The 19567-nt window shown below is 40.9% G+C and overlaps 1 protein-coding gene across 4 annotated transcripts in view; it reads right to left on the bottom strand.

Annotated features, from left to right (window-relative positions):
• Window positions 1-676: 676 nt before the first annotated feature.
• Window positions 677-19567, bottom strand: part of arpp21 (cAMP-regulated phosphoprotein, 21) — a 338413-nt gene continuing 319522 nt past the window's right edge. For all 4 annotated transcript variants that reach the window (XM_069920751.1, XM_069920753.1, XM_069920752.1 and 1 more), the window contains 2 exons: window positions 19109-19260; window positions 677-4376 (listed from right to left, as the gene is read on the bottom strand). In XM_069920751.1, the coding sequence (XP_069776852.1) occupies window positions 4119-4376; window positions 19109-19260 (410 nt within the window). In that variant the 3' untranslated portion in view covers window positions 677-4118. The remainder of the gene's footprint in view (window positions 4377-19108; window positions 19261-19567) is intronic.

Raw genomic sequence — 19567 nt, 5'->3', positions numbered from 1 at the left:
AAACATCATGAGATGGGAATGTACGGGGCAGTAACAAGATGTGAATGCATCCTTGTACTTACAAGATAAGAGAGACATTGATGGATTGAGAGGCAGGAAGCTAGCAGGGAAAGGATAGCAACAGTTTTAGTCATTGGACAAGTAATGATATGATGATGTTCTAAGCACATATCCAAGGGTATAAAAAATCACCATTTTGCTGATAACGGCAGAATGCATTCTCCGACTAACATGTTTAGTCGCAAGTGTTACAATCCGGTAATAAAGAACAAAGAACCCTGATTTCGACTCAGCCCGGTGTTTGTCTCACTCATTCATGAACAAAGCAGACCTAACAATATACAGGGCTATAGACGGAACTGGGGATAATTACACAGGCATATATGCTTCTGTTGTGCTGTGTGATTCTCATCTTATAACAAAATGTGTACTGGCTCCATCTTCTTCCTTTTGTTTATCATGCAGATTTGCTTGAATATATAGTGAAATGTTATAGTTGAGTCTCAAAAGACCACAATCATTAACAAACAAGATATGAACCCAAAATCAAATTTTCTATTTAATGGATAAAGTAAGAGAAAGCTTTGACATATTAAGTATTTACACAACACTGTTTATTGAAGCTGTACAAATACTGTGTGTGATCATATACAATTTCCTTTATCTGCTATTATTATTCAAATAAAAAAAGATTATCAAAAAAGAAAAAAATTAAAAGTACATTCAACTATCCATCTAAAAATACATTGATTAGTGTTGGCTATTTAAAGTCTTGTTGCCAGGTAAATTTACAGATACATTTAATCTTATTCATATAATATGACAAATCTAGAAAGACATGTTTACAGTTAAATCTGTGTTCAACATCCAAGGGAACATTCCGAGGTGGAAGAAAAGAATTTCAGCACCATCAATTCATCAGAAAAATGGGATTGGGCCGTCCCATTTTATGTAGATATATTCATATGATATACAGTATTAGCCTACTGTGGGACTTCCTCTCACCACTTGGAGCTCAATAATTCAAAATGTTTCGGCCAAGGCAGGAAAGGTAACACAATAAACATTTTTAAAGGCATGAAATTACAATGAAAAGCAGCATTTAGATTTTAATATCTAGTGATAGGTGCCAGGCTAAGAGGATTGTTTCACAGGCTACTTGTTTTGAACCTTCAATTGAAAACCTTTGAATTCTCTAGTTGAGGGCAGAAGAATTCAAAAATCTATAAATGGCTGGTAATTGTAATAAAATTATATGTTTCCCATTTTAAATAAATGTTAAAAATGAAAGGTTCTGTTATTATTCCAATTTACAGTTACTTCTGCTAAGAATTGGTGTAATATTCAGTATGCAGAGAAAGCAGGGACCTTATATTTTATGTATTCTAATTCCAAACCATAGTGAGGGTAACAACGCAAAATACAACTGCCATGTTAGTGTAGTGAACGTACATGGAGAGAAGAGATACTGAAAGAATGTAGAAATTAGATCAGAAAATTCAATGCTACTCCATTTAACAGCAATACTATAAAAGGAGCGCTACATAAATTAAAGGCTCTTGAACAATAAGACATCTATGCCAGTACCTCAGGCTACCAAAATGTGACTCGACCTGAAAGGTCATTTTAGAAATTTGTTGTGTTCCATATGGTTGCCTTTATTATTTGGCAACCTGACAGAATGTTTAGTCTGGTGAAAAAAATGATGCCAGCCCTATATTTCCAACCTATGCAAATCATACCCATGTACTCATTTAATTCATTTGCCTGTCAGTTATTTCATTTTATAAAATATTTCCCTTATTTGTTATGACTTGGAACATAACTGAAATGTGCAATTGAAGAAGGAATGCACAACAATTTTCTGAACGGAACTTCATTCCTTTTGGTACACTCCAGACTGATCCTATTGCATCTACTTCCTCCATTGTGGCCTATTCTACATTGGAGAGACTGGAAGCAGACTGGAAGATCATTTTATTGAGCATCTTTAGTCTGTTGCTTCAATAATGGAGATGTCCCAATGGCCAACCATTTTAATTCCACATCCCCATTCCCACACCAACATGGCCTCATGCACTGCCAAACCGAGGTTACCCACAAATTGTCAGAACAACACCTAATATTCCATCTGGATACTCTCCAATCAGATGGCATTAACATCTCCAGTTTCCATTAAGCTCTTCCCCATCCCTCTCTTTTCCCATCTCTCTGTCCTCCAGTTCCCTACCCTATTCTTCTCCCCTCCCCCCAGCTTTATTCAGGAGCCTGTCTACTTCTTGCCTATACATTGACAAAGGGTACAGATATCAGCCTGAAGAAGGGGAAAATTAGAGATTTTGTTTCTGAGTTAGTGATTATCTGTTACCTATAATGGGTAGTAAATATCACCATCACTCCCACTGGAAAGATTAATTATGCAATGATACATTGGAGAATAAATCTGAAATTATATTTGTTTAAGATGATAATTTTATCTCTTAAATATATATATACAAGTAGCAAAAGGGTCTTCATGAAATTTTATGAAACATCATTGGTTTTTTTCATCATGTTTCATATGGCCATTACCAAGTTATCTTTGTCCTCATCTACAAACACTCTCATGATACAAAACACGAGCGGGTTTAACAAAATAGCTTTAAGTTGTAACTTCTGCAGGTATGCAAATTAAGGTGAATCAACTGATGGAATCCTAATTTGCCTTAATGACAACTTTAACGTCGAGCATGGAATGTTGAAATTAAACATTTGTTACTCTCCTTGGAGATCAGTTTTCAGAACCCTGCAGAATGATTCAATGAGTAGTGTGTGAATAAAATGGAATAAACTTCAGCAGTTTAGGATCAGCCCAACATAGATATCAAATGCTGGAAATTTCGAAAGGAACCTCATTACAAATTCATTTCCCACCAACGATTCAGATGAAAAATAAAATGTTCCAATAGCAAAATACTACAGAGGGTGGAAATCCAAAATTTTATGCTATCTACTTGTAACTCATCAGAACAATTCAACTTGGCAATTGGCAATTCAATTTGGTGATTTACAAATAAGAGCGAGTGATTAGGAAAGCTTGCTTGTTTTCTCATGAGCAGATATTACCTTGGATGGATCACAGTCAATATTTCTGGTAGTGTCGGAAGTTTTGAACATAAATATCTCAATGAAAATCTATTTCACATCACACAAGTAGCATTAACATCATGAAGATTAGCAATATTATTAGTTCCAAAATATTAACCAGCTTATAAAAATACTTATCTACCGGTACTTAAATAAGATCCTTATTAATAGCTTATGTATTTAGATGGTATGGGGATCATTAAATTTAACTTGAATCTATTGACGTGTCAAAAGTTGGAGAAAAGCAGGCTATTTACTCAAACTCGTAAATAATTATTTTGAGTCACAATGGTTTAAAATGAGCAAACATGTATTCTACTGTACGATAATAGATACGCAAACAAAGTTAGTCTTACTTCAGTCATAGCTGCAACTTCAGTGCAAAAATGAATTAGCAGCTAGTTTCTGAAAAAAAATTGAGCTCCTGTCAAAATACTTAAACTGGCACTCAACAAATAAAAATATCAAAATAGAAGACAAATCACATGGTAGAAATGTGACCTTTATCCAAGAGATCAAATAGTTTTATTATGATTAAACACTACAATGCAGTATATATCCATTAAAAAAATGCTATAGTATCTATAAATAATTCCTTCCATCCGACAATTCCTTCTGTTTCAGCTTTGGTACAATGTATATTTTATTATAATAATTTTAATACTTTTCAGCTTCACAAACTCAACACAAAGTACAAAACTAACCAGTACTGGGATATTACAATCTACACAGTGGAGCTCACTGGTAGGAGAGATCTTACCCCAGAGAATCCATGTCACTTAGCTACGCTACAAAAGCATACCTAGCAGGGACATGACTAAAATGCAGCAGTAACCAACATTTTTTAAATACATTTTTTACTTTTTAAACAGTACCAGCAGTGATTAACTGAGAACTTAAACACCTGTTCTTCAACTGATGTTTGAATATTTTTGTTAAGCTACTATGTCCAAAAATGCTTTTAGATATCTTAATCACACATTGCCACCATTTCAGTATTTGACCTGCCATCCAGTGCTGCTAAGGCTTGTACAGTTTGTTCTGCAATTGGCAGGGAGCACTGGGACATTACTGGCAGGACAGTGGGGTGCTACCAACCTTAGATTGTTTTGAGGAGAAGGAGGTATTACATTACAAAAGACAGACATTCCAGTGGATGGAAGTGTTCCTTGACCTGACTGATTGGATAGTACGATAGTCTGTGGGTAAGATTGTTGAGACATCCCTTGAGAACTCTGAGTTATTGGCACCTAAGAATAAAATATTTATAACAGGTTAATGGCCAATCCATTTGATAATGATTATAATCATGAGTTTATGTCATATACATTTTACAATGTACAGATGCAGCTGATATATGCAGCTGAACAGGTGTCTTATTAAAAAAAAACAAAAGTATATATTAAATTAAAAATAGATAATGACTACAAAAGATAAACTGATAACAAAGATAATAAAGAGTTCCCAGATTGCAAGACTATGCGTTGATGCAATGATACTTTGGATTTTCAAAAAAACAAATTATAATTAACATTTAATCATTGATCTCACATTTCCCATAGATCTTCAGTGGCTTAACCTCCTGGTCTAAAATGATATATTTACCAAATGATGCTCATGAATAAAATATTAAATGAACTGTTGACACTGTGGATGCAAAGACAAATCATTTAAACTTTTCTAACCTGAGCTGGTCAAAACGGAAGATTATTTTCAATACATCTAATTCCTGTGTTTGCTGATGGATGTTACATCTCCATCCATCAAGTGCTCCACTTATCATCTTATTTCTGCTACCTACCATGTGATCCCACTAATAGACACATATTCCCCTCTCTGCCTTCCACTGACTCTCTGTGACTCCCTTGTCCACTCCTCCCTCCCCACCAGTCGACCCCTTGGGACCTACACCTGTAGCCACAGGGGATGCTTCACTTGCTCCCATACCTCCTCCCTCACCACCATTCAGGGTCCCAACAGTCCTTCCAAGTGAAGCAACATTTCACTTGTGAATCTGTAGGGGTCATCCACTGCATCCAGTGCTCCCGTTGTGGTGTTCTCTACATCAAAGAGACTGGACACAGACTGGGAGATCATGATGCTGAGCACCTTGGCTCTGTCCACCACAAAAGCATAAATTTCCCAGAGGCCACGCATTTCAATTCCCCATCCCATTCCCTTGCCAACATGTCTGTCCAAGCTCTCATGCACTGCCAGACTGAGACCAAGACCATCCGTAAGTTAGAGGAACAACCCCTCATCTTCCAACTGGGCACCCTCCAACCGATGGCATTAATATCCACTTCTCTGGCATTTGTTAAACCTTACCCAACCCCCCATTTCTTCCCCATCACCTTCCCCCAGTCCTCTCTCTTCCCCCCTTTTCTGTTTTATTTTGCACAAACATGATAAATTCTTACCTCGTCTCTTATCATATCCAATTAACTCTTTTTGTTGGTCTGTATTCCTCCCCTAACCAGCTTTGTCTGATTTTTGAGACTTTCTGAGATTTCCTGTTTCTGGTTCATTCTGCTTATTCCTTGAAAAAGGGCTCAGGCCTGAAATGGCAGCAATATATCTTTGCTTTTTTGGATGCTGAAAAGATCAGCTAAGTTCCTCCTGCATTTCAATGTGCTTTTCCACTTGCCAGTGCCCTTGTTATGACATAAAGAATCCTACCTGCTTAGTCCTGCTTCTTGAGAAGGAAGAGTCTAAAGTGATGGAGATAGAGGATACACTGTCAATGCCCTTTATACAACCAAGCAGCATCTCAGCTGCTGGCTCCATGAGGAAAATAGAAACTAGGTTTAATGAATGAGTTTAATGCAGTGGGATAACTTATGCAAACATGCTGCAGTCAGGACAGAAGGCCATGAAATTTAATGTGCCATCTTCTCAGAGGACACAGGTGCCCACAGGTGATTCCAATGGGAACAAACATAAGAGAATAGCAATTCCAACAAATGGTATAGATTAGTCAATGATCTTATCTGGAATCTGAGCAGTCGACGGACTGGCGTTATCTACAGAAGATTACAGACATCCATTACCACTATCATGGAAAAAAAAGTCCTCCAAATATGGAGAGTTGGAAGTAGGAGCAGATTCCCTGTGTATTCTGGAAGGGCTGGGTCTAAGGAATGTTCTCATGTCTCCAGCATACTTCATGCTATTGTGCCATCTGGTATTCATAGATTCCTTTAAAGTCCAGAAATCTACAGGTGTCTGTTTTGAATGAACAAAATAACTATTTGCAATAGAAAATTCCAAGGAATTACTGCTTGCAGAGTTAGGAAATTTCTCCTTTCCTTTGTCCTAATTGGCCTACCTTAACTCGAAACCTAGGCACACTAATCCTTATTCTGTAGGTAGTGAATTCTTATGGCATGCAAGAAAACTAGAGATTCAAATGTGCAAACTCCACACAGACAGCACCCATGAGTAGGGTGCTAAGGAAGCAATGCTGGGAGGAGGTTGAAAGGTGGGGACAGAAAGATGTAGAAACATTGTTTCCCTTGATAGGAGAGTCCAGGACAGGAGGGAACAACTTCAGGATTGAATGGCAGCCACTTAGAACAGAGATTCGGAGAAATTTCTTTGGTCAGAGGGTAATAAATCTGGGGAATTTGTTGTCACAGGCAGTTGTGGACATCGAGTCATTGGATGTATTTAAGGAAGAAATTGAGAGGTTCTTGATTAGCCAGGGAATCAAAAGTTATGGGAAGAAGGCCAGGGAGTGGGGCTGAATGGGTGAATGGATTATGATTGAATGGCAGGTCAGACTTGATGGATTGAATAGCCTCTTTCTGCTCCTGTGTCTTATGGTCTAAGAGAAGAAAAAAGATGTACTGGTAGTAGGGAACAGTACAGTGATGAGAGTGAGAGACGAGAAGGTAGGTACAGAATATTTGCTCTGAGAAGATCCAGTTGTTATGATGTATACAAGCACCAATAACATAGAAGGGTAAAGAAAGAGATTCTGGATTATTAGCATGACAAGCTAGCCACCAAATTAATAAACATATCTCAATGCCTGGATTGCTTTCTTGGAGATATGAAAATTGGTCTAAAGTCAAAGGCTAATGTGGAAAAAATAAAATCTGGTTCGTGGGGAAGACACCAAACTGGTGAAAGTGAGTGCTGTACCATTGGGCTTTACTGGAATTAGTATTTTTGTGAGCTGTATAACTTGAGATAGAGAGGATTTTAAACCAGAGGATCAAAGGTGTATTCAATCAAAAAGAGAAATCCAAAGGGAAAGGAGGGAAATAAGAAATGATAAAGATAAGATAGAAAATGGACATCAGAGTAAATCAACATGCAATGACCACAAAAAGGACAAACCCCTTGCCTCTGAATGTGTTAAACAAGTGTAGAAATGTAGAAATTGTGGTTTAAAATAACCACACAGAAATAATTATAAGTAAGACTCAACATAAGTTTATTCAGTCAAGAAGCTTCCAGAGAGCAGGGTACAAGCTTAAGGCTATCAAAGTCTCAGACAGGAATCAATTCTCACCTCTTCTACAAAACCATATCCTGATGCCCGCCTAATCCTTTTAACACAATAGCGCTAACTGGCTACCGCTAGAGTCAACGAGCTGTCAAATGGGAGCCATAAAACGGTTTCCCGCCCAAAAGCAGCTGATAGCGTTACTTCTTGTCAGACGCGATGTAGAAGTGTCAAAGGCTGCAGTAAACAACCAGTAGCATTGACGGCACTACTCGGTCCCTGAATGGCATTGTTTCAGTGCTGAAGTTTTGGTCACCATTGTCAACTCCAAGAATCTAAGATTACTATGAAATATCCATTTACATGCGTAAATTGGAAACCAGGAATCAGACAGGCAGAGAATAGACATGGATGTGTACTGTGAGCAACCCTTTCAGACTTCTGTTGATTTTTTGTATACCAGAAGGATGTTCTTAATTATAACTGATACATGGAATTAAATGACCGACAACAAATCATTTCCCAGTCTTTCAGAAAAGGATATGAAAAATGTAAAACATAGCTGTAGCAATACCTTCAAAGACATGTTATCCAATGTGTATGCAAGAAAATGCCTTAAATATTGTACCCTGTTACTTTTTTTTGGAAAAAAATATTTAATTATTTGTATCATTACAGAAAAAAACAATGAATAAAGCATTAATTTGACCTTTATGGCCAGGTCATAAAAGATTGTTTGAGATGATGAAAGATCTGAATTTAGTGGAAATATGGAGGAAGCTCAATCCAACTGAAAAAGATTTTTCTTTTTATTCAGCTCGGCATAATTCTTTTTCTAGAATAGACTTATTTTTTTATTTCTGCACAGTTACAAGGGAGATTTAATGATGCAGAATATAAAAGTAGATTATTGTCTGATCATTCTTTGTTGTTGGTTAAATGTTTCAGCTTATTGTTGGAGATTTAATGAAATGTTATTAAAGAGACCAGATTTTATTAAATATGTAAAAGATCAAATCACTTTTTATTTACAAATGAATGAAGGTTCAGTACAGAGTAAATTTATTTTATGGGATGCTTTAAAAGCATATTTGAGGGGTCAAATTATTAGCAATACAGCAAGGATTAAAAAGCAATATTTATTAGAAAGTTTAAGTTTGGAAAAGGAAATTGAAAGTTTGGAGAAAAAATTACAGAGAAAATATTCTGAGGATGATAAGATACAATTATCTAAATTGAAGTTATGCTATAATACTTCACAAACTTATAAATATGAAAAAATGATTTTGCGATCTAAGCAACATTATTATGAGTTAGGTGAAAGAGCCCATAAGGTTTTGGCGTGGCAACTTAAAACTGAGAAAGTATCAAGAACAATAATGGCATTAGGAAAAATGGTGAGATTACATATAAATGAGAGGATATCAATGAGGAATTTTTAAAATTTCATAAAAATTTATATACATCAGAGGGTGATCAAGAAATGGATCAAATTGATTCTTTTTTTAATCTAGTTTGAATTTACCAATATTGAATGAGTTGGATGTGAAAGATCGAGATGCTTCATTTACTTATTTTGCTGCCGGTGCCACGCGCTAGTGAGGGTAGAAATAGGAGGATGTGGAGGATGAATGCGTGGCTAAAGAGATGGTGCAGGGGGAAAGGGATAAGATTTCTGGATCATTGGGATCTCTTCTGGGGAAGGTCCGACCTGTACAAAAGGGATGGACTCCACTTGAACTGGAGGGGGACCAATGTGCTGGCAAGCAGATTTGCTAGAGCTGTGGGGGAATGTTTAAACTAGTTTGGCAGGGGGGTGGGGAACAGAGTGTGAGAGCAGAGTCAAGGGAGCATGGCCACCTAGATAAGAATAAAAACGATAACAAAGGTAGGATTGAGATTAGGGTAGAAGGTAGAAAAGAAAATGTATGTGAGGATCATTCTCTGAAATGCATATATTTTAATGCAAGAAGCATAGTGAACAAGGTAGATGAGCTTAGAGCATGGACAGATACTTGGGGTCATGATATTGTGGCAATTAGTGAGACCTGGCTACAAGAGGGGCAGGACTGGCAACTTAATGTTCCAGGATACATTTGTTTTAGATGTGATAGATCAGGGGGTAAAAAAGGGGGTTGCTCTGCTTGTTAAGGAGGACATTACTGCCGTGAGGGGGAAAGATGGTCTGGAGGGATCGTCCAGTGAGGCTGTTTGGGTGAAATTGAGGGGTGAAGGAGACATGAGGATGCTAATAGGGGTGTATTACAGACCACCAAATGGGTCAAGAAAACTAGAGGAACAAATGTGTAGAGAGATAACGTATATGTGTGAGAATCATAAGGTAGTGATCATGGGAGATTTTAACTTCCCTCACATTGAATGGATACCCATACAGTTAGAGGGCTGGATGGGCTAGAGTTGGTTAAATGTGTTCAAGATTGTTTTCTGAATCAATTAGTAGAAGAACCGACTCGGGATAGTGTAATACTGGATCTCCTATTAGGGAACGAGCTAGGTCAGGTATCAGACATTAATGTTGGAGATCCAATTGGGTCTAGTGATCATAATTCTGTTAGTTTTTAAGGTAGTTTTAGGGAGGAGCAAGGAGGGGCCTAAAGTTGAGGTTCTGGATTGGAGAAGAGCAAATTTCGAAGGAATAAGAAGGGATTTGGGGAGTATTGAGTGGGACAGGATATTTTCAGGTGAGGGTGTAAATGAGAAATGGAGGATATTCAAAAAAGAAATTTTGAGGGTACAGAGTAGTTATGTCCCAGTGAGGATCAAAGGAAAGGCTGGAAGTCATAGGGAGGCTTGGTTTTCGAGGAATATTGGAAATTTGGTTAGGAGAAAAAGGGAGGTGTACAAGAGGTATAAAGAACAGACAGCTGACAATTTGAAGGAGGACTACAAGGAGTGTAGAAGGAATCTTAAGAAAGAAATTAGAAAGGCCAAAAAAAGGCACGAAGAGGCTTTGGCAGACAGAGTAAAAATAAATCCAAAGGGTTTCTATAAGTACATTAAAAGTAAAAGATTAGTGAGGGATAAAATTGGACCCTTTGTAGATAGTGAGGGTAGGCTGAGTGAGAAGTCAGAGGAAATGGGGGAAATTTTGAATGATTTCTTTGCCTCAGTATTCACTAGGGAAAAAAATATTGAACCAGTTGAGGTAAAGAAAAATAGTGGGGAGGTAATGAAGCATATAAGGATAACCGAGGAGGTAGTGATGGCTGTGTTGAAAAAGATAAAGGTGGATAAATCTCCGGGACCGGACAAAATATTCCCAAGGACACTCAGGGAAGCTAGTGGACAGATAGTGGGGCCATTAACAGAGATATTTAGGATGTCACTGGCCACAGGGGTAGTGCCAAAGGATTGGAGGGTGGCGCATGTGGTTCCGCTGTTTAAGAAAGGGTCTAAATGTAAACCTGGGAATTATAGGCCCGTGAGTCTGACGTCTGTGGTGGGCAAGTTGATGGAAATTGTTCTGAGGGATGGTATTTACAATTATTTTGAGGTACAGGGATTGCTAGGGAGTAATCAGCATGGTTTTGTCAGGGGTAGATCATGCTTGACAAACCTGATTGAGTTTTTTGAGGGGGTTACAAAAAAGGTTGATGAAGGGAAAGCTGTGGATGTTGTCTATTTAGACTTTAGTAAAGCTTTTTACAAAGTTCCCCACAGGAGATTAGGAAAAAAGGTGGAGGCATTAGGTATAAATGAGGAGGTAGTGAAATGGATTCAGCAATGGTTGGATGGGAGGTGTCAGAGAGTAGTGGTAGAAAATTGTTTGTCCAATTGGAGGCCAGTGACTAGTGGAGTTCCTCAGGGATCGGTCCTGGGTCCACTATTGTTTGTAATATATATTAACGATCTGGAAGTAGGGGTGGAGAATTGGATAAGCAAGTTTGCAGATGATACAAAGATTGGTGGTGTTGTGGACAGTGAGGAAGATTACCGTAGATTAAAAGGTGATTTAGAAAGGCTGGAGGTGTGGGCTGAGAAATGGCTGATGGAATTTAATACAGATAAGTGTGAGGTGTTACATTTTGGAAAGGCAAATCTAAATAGGTCATATGCATTAAATGGTAGACTATTGAGATGTGCAGAGCAACAAAGGAGTTGTGGTAAATAGTACCCTCAAGGCTGATACTCAGGTAGACGGTGTGGTGAAGAAGGCATTTGAAATGTTGGGCTTCATAAATCGGAGTATTGAATTCAAGAGTAGGGAGGTTATGATGAAATTGTACAAGGCATTGGTGAGGCCAAATTTGGAGTACTGTGTACAGTTTTGGTCACCAAATTATAGGAAAGATATAAACAAAATAGAGAGAGTACAGAGAAGGTTCACGAGAATGTTGACAGGATTTCAGGGTCTGAGTTACAGAGAAAGGTTGTGCAGACTGGGGCTTTTTTCTCTGGAGCGTAGAAGATTGAGAGGGGACTTGATAGAGGTGTTTAAGATTTTAAAAGGGACAGAGTAAACGTTGATAGGCTTTTTCAATTAAGAGTGGGGGAGATTCAAACTAGAGGCCATGGTTTAAGATTGAAGGGGGAAAATTATAAGGGGAACATGAGGGGAAATTTCTTTACGCAAAGGGTGGTGGGGATGTGGAATGAGCTTCCGACAGACGTGGTCGAGGCGGGATCATTGGTTACATTTAAGGAAAGACTGGATAGTTACATGGATAGGAGAGGACTGGAGGGGTATGGACCAGGTGCTGGTCAGTGGGACTAGGAGGGTGGAGAGTTGTTACGGCATGAACTAGTAGGGCCGAACTGGACTGTTCTGTGCTGTAAGAGGCTATATGGTTATACTGTACGTCTGAAGCTTATATTATTCCATTTTCTTGTTTGTGAGAGCTCTATAATGGTCCTCCGAGCCTGATTCCTGATAATTCTTCTCCAATTGGATAATGTCCTTTTCCAATTCCTCCACTCCCCCTCATATAATTTTTCTTGACTGTCTTTTTCAACCCAATTATCTGGCCCCTCAAGTATGCCTTGAGCATATTCTATAGAAATTTTTTTTTCTGGAGTAGAGGGGCAGTTGTCCTTACAGAACAGGGCTATTTGAGTTCTTATAAAACTACAAAACTCCGACTTTTTCAACAGCAAAGTGTTAAGACGCCACCTATATGCTTGCTGTGCCTTGCTTATCTGGCATATCTATAGTCAAAGCCAAGGGGGAAAGGTCTGAGAGAAACCTTGCCCTAGACTTGGCTTCCATGATCCTACCTTCCAGATGGGCTGAAGCCAGAAAAAACTATTCTAGAGTAGGAGTCATGTTGCTTTGAGAAAAATCTTGGAAGCTATCTCCACCACGCATCTATCATATTCAGCTCCCTCATGCAGTCAATGGTGGCTTTCGCTGCCCTGGTTCTAGTTAACCATTTTGTGCATTTATCTAGCACAGGATACAGACAGATATTAAAGTCACCCCCCATTAGAATATTTTCATTCTCCTCCACCAATTGTAGGGAAATGTCCTGTAAAATTTTTTTATCATCACTGTTTCATCATCACATTCATTAGGTCCAGGATTCTGAATATATCTGACTGTGCACCATAACAAATCTTCCCATTTTGCCTGTAATCATCTACTGTACCTGCACTGGAACACTCTTACCTACTAGAATTGTCACTCCCCTTGCTTTTTAATTTGACCCACCCACCCCCTTTTTAGTTTTTGATGTTGCCACTTAGTTAAATGCATCTCTTGAAGGAAGGCCACATCTGTCCCCATTTTTAAAATGTGTGCCAAGACCTTTTTCCACTTCACTGTACTGTTTAAGCCATTAACATTAAAAGTAGCAAACTTTACATTATTCGCCATTACCCCTGGGTTACTCCTCTAAATGGTTCCCCCCCCCCCTGCCACCACCCCCCCCCCCAACGTCTTACCATCTGAGCCACGAAAATAACTAGGTGAGGAACAAGAGTGGGAACAAAGATAAAGACAAAACCCAAATGACTAACCAAAAAAATAATAAAAGAAGACACAAAAAACATTCACAGCCAAACCTTCCCTGAACCCCCCTATTACTCTCCCGACATAACCTTTGCCCCATGTTACATTCACCCTCCCCCTACTCTGTTGCCAACCTCCTCTGGTGCCACCGGCACTAATTTACTCCTCTCTCCATCTCCTGTGCTCCCCAGGAAAAACTGTAATTATAACTTCTTGTCTACTTGGCATAACTTCTTTTCAGACCATTTTTCAATTCAAATGCCAAAATATCATTACAGTCCATAACATATTTGTACATCCCTGTGGGCTAAATTCGCAATGTAATAACAACCACTGTAGGCTGATCCCCAGCTGGGACTTACTTCTTCTTTGCACTCCCCAATGTGGGCAGACCTTTGGCTAATTACTGTACCTTCTCTGGATCTGCAATAAATTTTCTTTCTCCTCCCGGTAATATCATCTTCAGGGTGGTTGGATGTCATACTCCTTTTGCTTAATCAGCCTCTTGGCTGGTTCAAATGCCTTTCTGGCCCTCAAAAGTGCCATGCTAATGTCTGGGTGTGATAGTACAGATCTATCACCAATGTACATAGTGTATATAGTTACTGTATCTAGACTGTGCTTACAGCGATTGGCTGAGAGCTAAGCCACACCTATTGTTTGAGCCTTAAAGGGTTGTGTCCCTAGCCAGGTCGGATCATTCCGGACTGGTCGGCCACCTGTGAAGAGCTCCGGTCTTTTGCTAATAAAAGCCTTGGTTTGGATCAACAAGTCTTTGGTTCTTTCGACGAGCTCTACAATTTTATTAGCAAAAAGAATTTTTTTTGAAAGGGATGGAGCGTTTAACTCGGCCAGAAAAACTTGATATCGACCCACAGTCAGCTACAGCCTTCAAAGCCTTTAAGTTCTGGCTGCTGAACTTTGAAAACTTCCTGAGATTCATTCAGGTAGAGGAGGATAACCAGCGTCTAACAGCATTGCTGTCTATGGTGTCCTTGAGAGTCTACGAGAACATCCAGGATGAGACCACTTACACCGCAGCCATAAAGGTACTGAAGGAACTGTATGATCAACCGGTGAACAGAGTTCATGCCCGGCTCATGCTTGCGTCGAGAAAGCAACAGCCCGGCGAGTCCAGCAGGGCATATTTACAAGTATTAAAGGCATTGGGCAAGGACTGTAACTGTGTGGACAAAACTGCTGCCGAGATCACTAGCGACCTCGTCCGGGATGCCTATGTGGCCGGGCTCCGATCGAACGAAGTGAGGCTGCGTTTGCTCGAACAAGGGGTAGAAAAACTAGAGGACGTGGCCCGGATTGCAATCACAATGGAGGATGCAGCCTTAAAGTCCACCGAGCTCTCTAGGGACTGGACCCCACATTCTGATGTGAGTAGAGTGCCCTTCTACCCTACCCCTGACGGCCTGTCGGCTGCTGCTACCCTGCCCCATGCGAACCCAAAATGTTATTTCTGCGGGAGGGACAAGCACAGCAGGTCCCAGTGCCCAGCAAGAAAAGCCAGGTGCCAGAAGTGCCTTAAAAACGGCCACTTTGCTGCAGTCTGTAGGTCTAAAATGGCCGCCAGCAAACACAGTGCCTCGTGTGAAGCTCAACCGCCACTATCCCATTCAAACTCTTCTTCCCCAGAGCTCTCGTCCAATGAGAGCGAGGGCTCCCCTGCACGGCAACGCCTGACGTCACGGAGACGCCGAACCCGGAAGGGGCAACCCACCGTCGCAACCATGGTGATGGCCTGCCTCTCGCCCCCGTGCGGAACACTTGACACTACCGCCGCTGCTGCCGCCGCCGCCACGGATACCCCCGGGGCCGACGCTACCGCCGCTGCTGCCGCCGCCACGGACACCTCCCGGGCCGACGCTACAGCCGCTGCTGCCGCCGCCACGGACACCTCCGGGGCCGACGCTACAGCCGCTGCTGCCGCCGCCACGGACACCCCCGGGGCCGACGCCACGTCCGGCACTCAAAGAACGACCCCTTGGTCGACCGAGTGACTCTACTCCACGCGAACCCACATTACGCATACGTGGAGTTCCCAAACGGGCGGGAGGACACTGTTTCAGTGCGGGACCTAGCTCAGGACGCGGTAGACCCAGCAAACCCCCCAACTCCTTATGCTCCAGGCCCCGTGCCGCAACAGAAGGACCAACAGCACCCCAATGACTCGGGCCACCCTGCCGACAAAACGACTGGGGAATTGAGCGACGGAGCAGTCGCACCCGATGAGCCCGCTGGCGACACCACTCCAGCGACCCCAATCCCGGCACCATGGCGGTCACGCCGGATGGTCAGACCCCCTGACCGCTACAGTCCTTGACCTACCCCTTCCTTTTCATTCTCTCCCTCGTTTTTGTTTTTTTTTCCAGGGTCAATTCTCCAAGAAGGGGTGAATGTGATAGTACAGATCTATCACCAATGTACATAGTGTATATAGTTACTGTATCTAGACTGTGCTTACAGCGATTGGCTGAGAGCTAAGCCACACCTATTGTTTGGGCCTTAAAGGGTTGTGTCCCTAGCCAGGTCGGATCATTCCGGACTGGTCGGCCACCTGTGAAGAGCTCCGGTCTTTTGCTAATAAAAGCCTTGGTTTGGATCAACAAGTCTTTGGTTCTTTCGACGAGCTCTACACTGGGTAGAATAAGATTTGACTTCCTTCTACTTCTATGGGGACCCTCTTTTCTTTGTACCTATCGCCACTGCTCCCTAATATTCTCTGCCTGTCCTGATAATGCAACAACCTTATCAGGACAGGACGTGGTCTCTGCTCTGGACCTGGTCTTGGGAAAAGGGATCTGGGGAGGGAGTGAGGGGGAGCGACAAGAGACGGGAGTAGAAAGAAAGACAGAGGGGAAAGAATGAGAGAGAGGTAAGGGAAGGAGAGAGGAGGAGAGCGAAGGAGAGGGGGAGGGGAAAAAGAAAAATATAGAAAGAAAAAAAAAGAAAAAGGGATCTATGAGCCCTTTCTATCTCAATCTTTTCTCCTAATATACCCTTGCCCAGCACCTCGGGGGTCCAGGTCTGAAAAAAAAATTGGGTTTTGCTCTCCATCCCTTCCCTTAGCCCCATTATTTTAATGTTATTTCACGTGCTATAGTTCTCAAGGGCATCTAAATTCCTATTCTCCGTCTCATTCAGTAGTATCTGCAATTTATTAACCATACCATGTATGGTGTCTTCATTTTTCCCTACCTTTTCCACTGTTTCAGCCACCCTACCTATCAGCCCAGAAAGGGTACCCTGTGCCTTGTCTAGCTTCCCTCCCATTTCTTGAGCTTTCCTCTCGACAGCCTGGAAGAGCCTGTCTTCTATTCGGCCCAGTGTGTTCGTTACATCATGCAGGGAGGGCTCTGAGACCCCCTGCTTGTTTTGTTTTTACAGGACTCTTTTTTTTAAGTCCCATGGCCTGATGGAGCCTTCCTCCAGCGCTGCCTTCATCCTCTTTAGAGCTCCTGGACCCATCGCCACTGCTGCTGGTGTTTGCTGTCTCTTCTCGTCCATCGCTGGACCTACACTCGATCCAACGCCGCTCACTGCTGCATCACCTGCCAAACTGTGTGACAGCCCTGGAACCACCGCTGGAGCCAAGGTGAGTACCAACCTCCCCCTCAATACCGGATTTGACACTGGTTCTCCGTTGCTTCTTTTCTGTTCGGGCCAGCCCGCTCCCTGCACTCTTCAGGGTCGCTGCCCCACGACTGCTACAGGCACCGACTTCATCCCAGGCCTTGCACATACCACGAGGGCACCTGACCTGGCCTTTCCACCGTGGGAGGGGGCCCCCAAGCTTCTCCCCATCTCCAGGGGCTTCAGAAAGGCTTTCTTTGTGTACTTAGTGTTGTCTTTGCCCAAGTCCCGTCCTCCTTGCTGGGTGGGTCATTCAGCTGAAGCTGCAGCTTTCTCCTCAGGCCTCGGGGTGACCCCATCACTTTCTTTGCCACAATGTATCTCTAGTTGGGCCTCTTGTTTCAATGGGGATTCTTTTGTGCTTTTACTTGCAAATTTGCTCTTCTTAGTGATTGTTGTAGGTTTCTTCCCACATCCTTTTTTGGTATTTTGGAAATTCAGTTAGGTTTTTACCCTATTTATTCTTGACAATCCTGGGAGCTCTAGGATTCCACCTCCTCCTACTCCTCCTGCATCACATGATCTCCTGATTTTTGTACTTTTATGATTTTTTTCTGCTTTATCGTCAAAATTAATTAAAAATATTTTTAAAAAGAAAATCACCCTATCAAAGTGATCATTCCCTTCTTCTTTCTAAGCTCCAACCTAGATAGCATCATTGGAAAATCCCCTACCTGACTGGAGCAGCATACCACTCCACTGACTGCCATCACTGTCTATTAAGAAAAAACTGACTTAGGACTTCAGGATGTTTCACTGTTAGGTGAGTATGTCTTTGCATTTTCCAGTTATCAACATTACTTCCTTTCGTCGGAGGAAATGAGAGACAAGACCTCCCCTTCCGAACACTGTGTATTTAAAATGAGGATTAACTCAGTGAGTACATCTCATTTTGCATATCTTCATTTAACAAGACTGCCATCAAAAGTTGATAAACCATGATTTTAGTGAATTATGGAGCAGGTTTAAGGAGCTGAATTGGCCTTTTTCTCCTGTTATTATGCATATTATTATTATCTACAAAGAACCCTTTCATTTGCAACATCTAACCCTTAATAGGTTTGTTGCCTTTTACTTTTGTCTTGATGTCTGGAATATAGATGTTAAATCTACAGATTTACCTCTGGAGGCAAGATATTTTTCACCTTCCCAAATTCAACACAACAAATGTAATTATTAACCCACATTGAGCTTTCTCAGATATTAAAGACGTACATGTATCCTACTAATATTAAGTAAGATCTGTAAATTGATTTCCAAAAGAGGTAATTCATCCATATTATAATGTTGCATTAATCCATTATTCTTAAAATTCTCTCATTGTCTTCAAATAAGAGGACCAGAGGGGATTAAGAAAATTTTTAAAATATTTCTCTGGTCCTGGTGAAGTGCAGTCTGCAAGATAAGGGGTGTTCTTGTTCTGCATTATCTGAAAAATTGTCAGAAAATCTCGAGCTATTTTAATGTTACATAATGGTTTTATTTTTAAAGGAAATGCAGAAAACGAAGTCAAAATCTATATGAATGATGAAAACAAAAGAGTGATAACAAGGCAAATGACCAAGAAATAATACCGTATTGTACATTATATTTAATTTGCTTTTTAATACGATTCATCTCGGTGATTTGGAAATGTTGCACAATTTACTGTTCAGCTGGCTGAAAGGATTCGGATCATGGCTCCTTGATTAATAGTAAACTGAAACTTAATAGCTTCGTTAAAGAAACTGGGGAATAAACTAGATTTATTCTTAATGTAAACACAATATTACTGCTTTGCAAGTGCGATTAATTATTATTCAAACAGCCATATGTCAAAGTTTGTTTTACAAGCATTGATTTTACAGTTCCTACAGTTGTTGCTGCATTTATTAGTGTAATTAAAATTGCTTGAAGTTTAAATAGTGAAAACCTACTTGATAAGAAGACATGGCTGGATATTGGACCATCACACCAGGCACCTGATTTCCCTGCTGGTTGTTCAACAAGTTCTGACTCTGGGGTGACTGCTGCACTCCCATCAGGCTTTGGAATCCTTGTTGCTGATTAGGCAGGACTGGTTGAAAACCTGTGAGGGGAGAAGATCAGTGCAATTTTGAACTCAGCCTTGGCTTCTGAAGGATTTCCTGTTGCATCGTACAAGATAGACATTCAGTCCATACAAAACAAGCTCTCGTCATCAGCAACAGGTAGTTTGTTTCAGTCCAAGGGATAAACAGTGGTCAGGAAAGTAAGAATAACCTCCCGGCTCTCCATTGTAATGCCATGGAATCTTTAACACCTTGGAAAACTGTGTGCAGTTCTGGTCACTGAATTATAGGAAGGATATCAACAAAGTGGAGAGAGTGCAGAGAAGATTTATGAAAATGTTACCT

Source organism: Narcine bancroftii, chromosome 2, assembly GCF_036971445.1.
Source record: "Narcine bancroftii isolate sNarBan1 chromosome 2, sNarBan1.hap1, whole genome shotgun sequence".
Classification (NCBI taxonomy): domain Eukaryota; kingdom Metazoa; phylum Chordata; class Chondrichthyes; order Torpediniformes; family Narcinidae; genus Narcine; species Narcine bancroftii.
The sequence above is the reverse complement of the archived record's forward strand: the minus strand, read 5'-3'. Positions and strand labels throughout refer to the sequence as shown.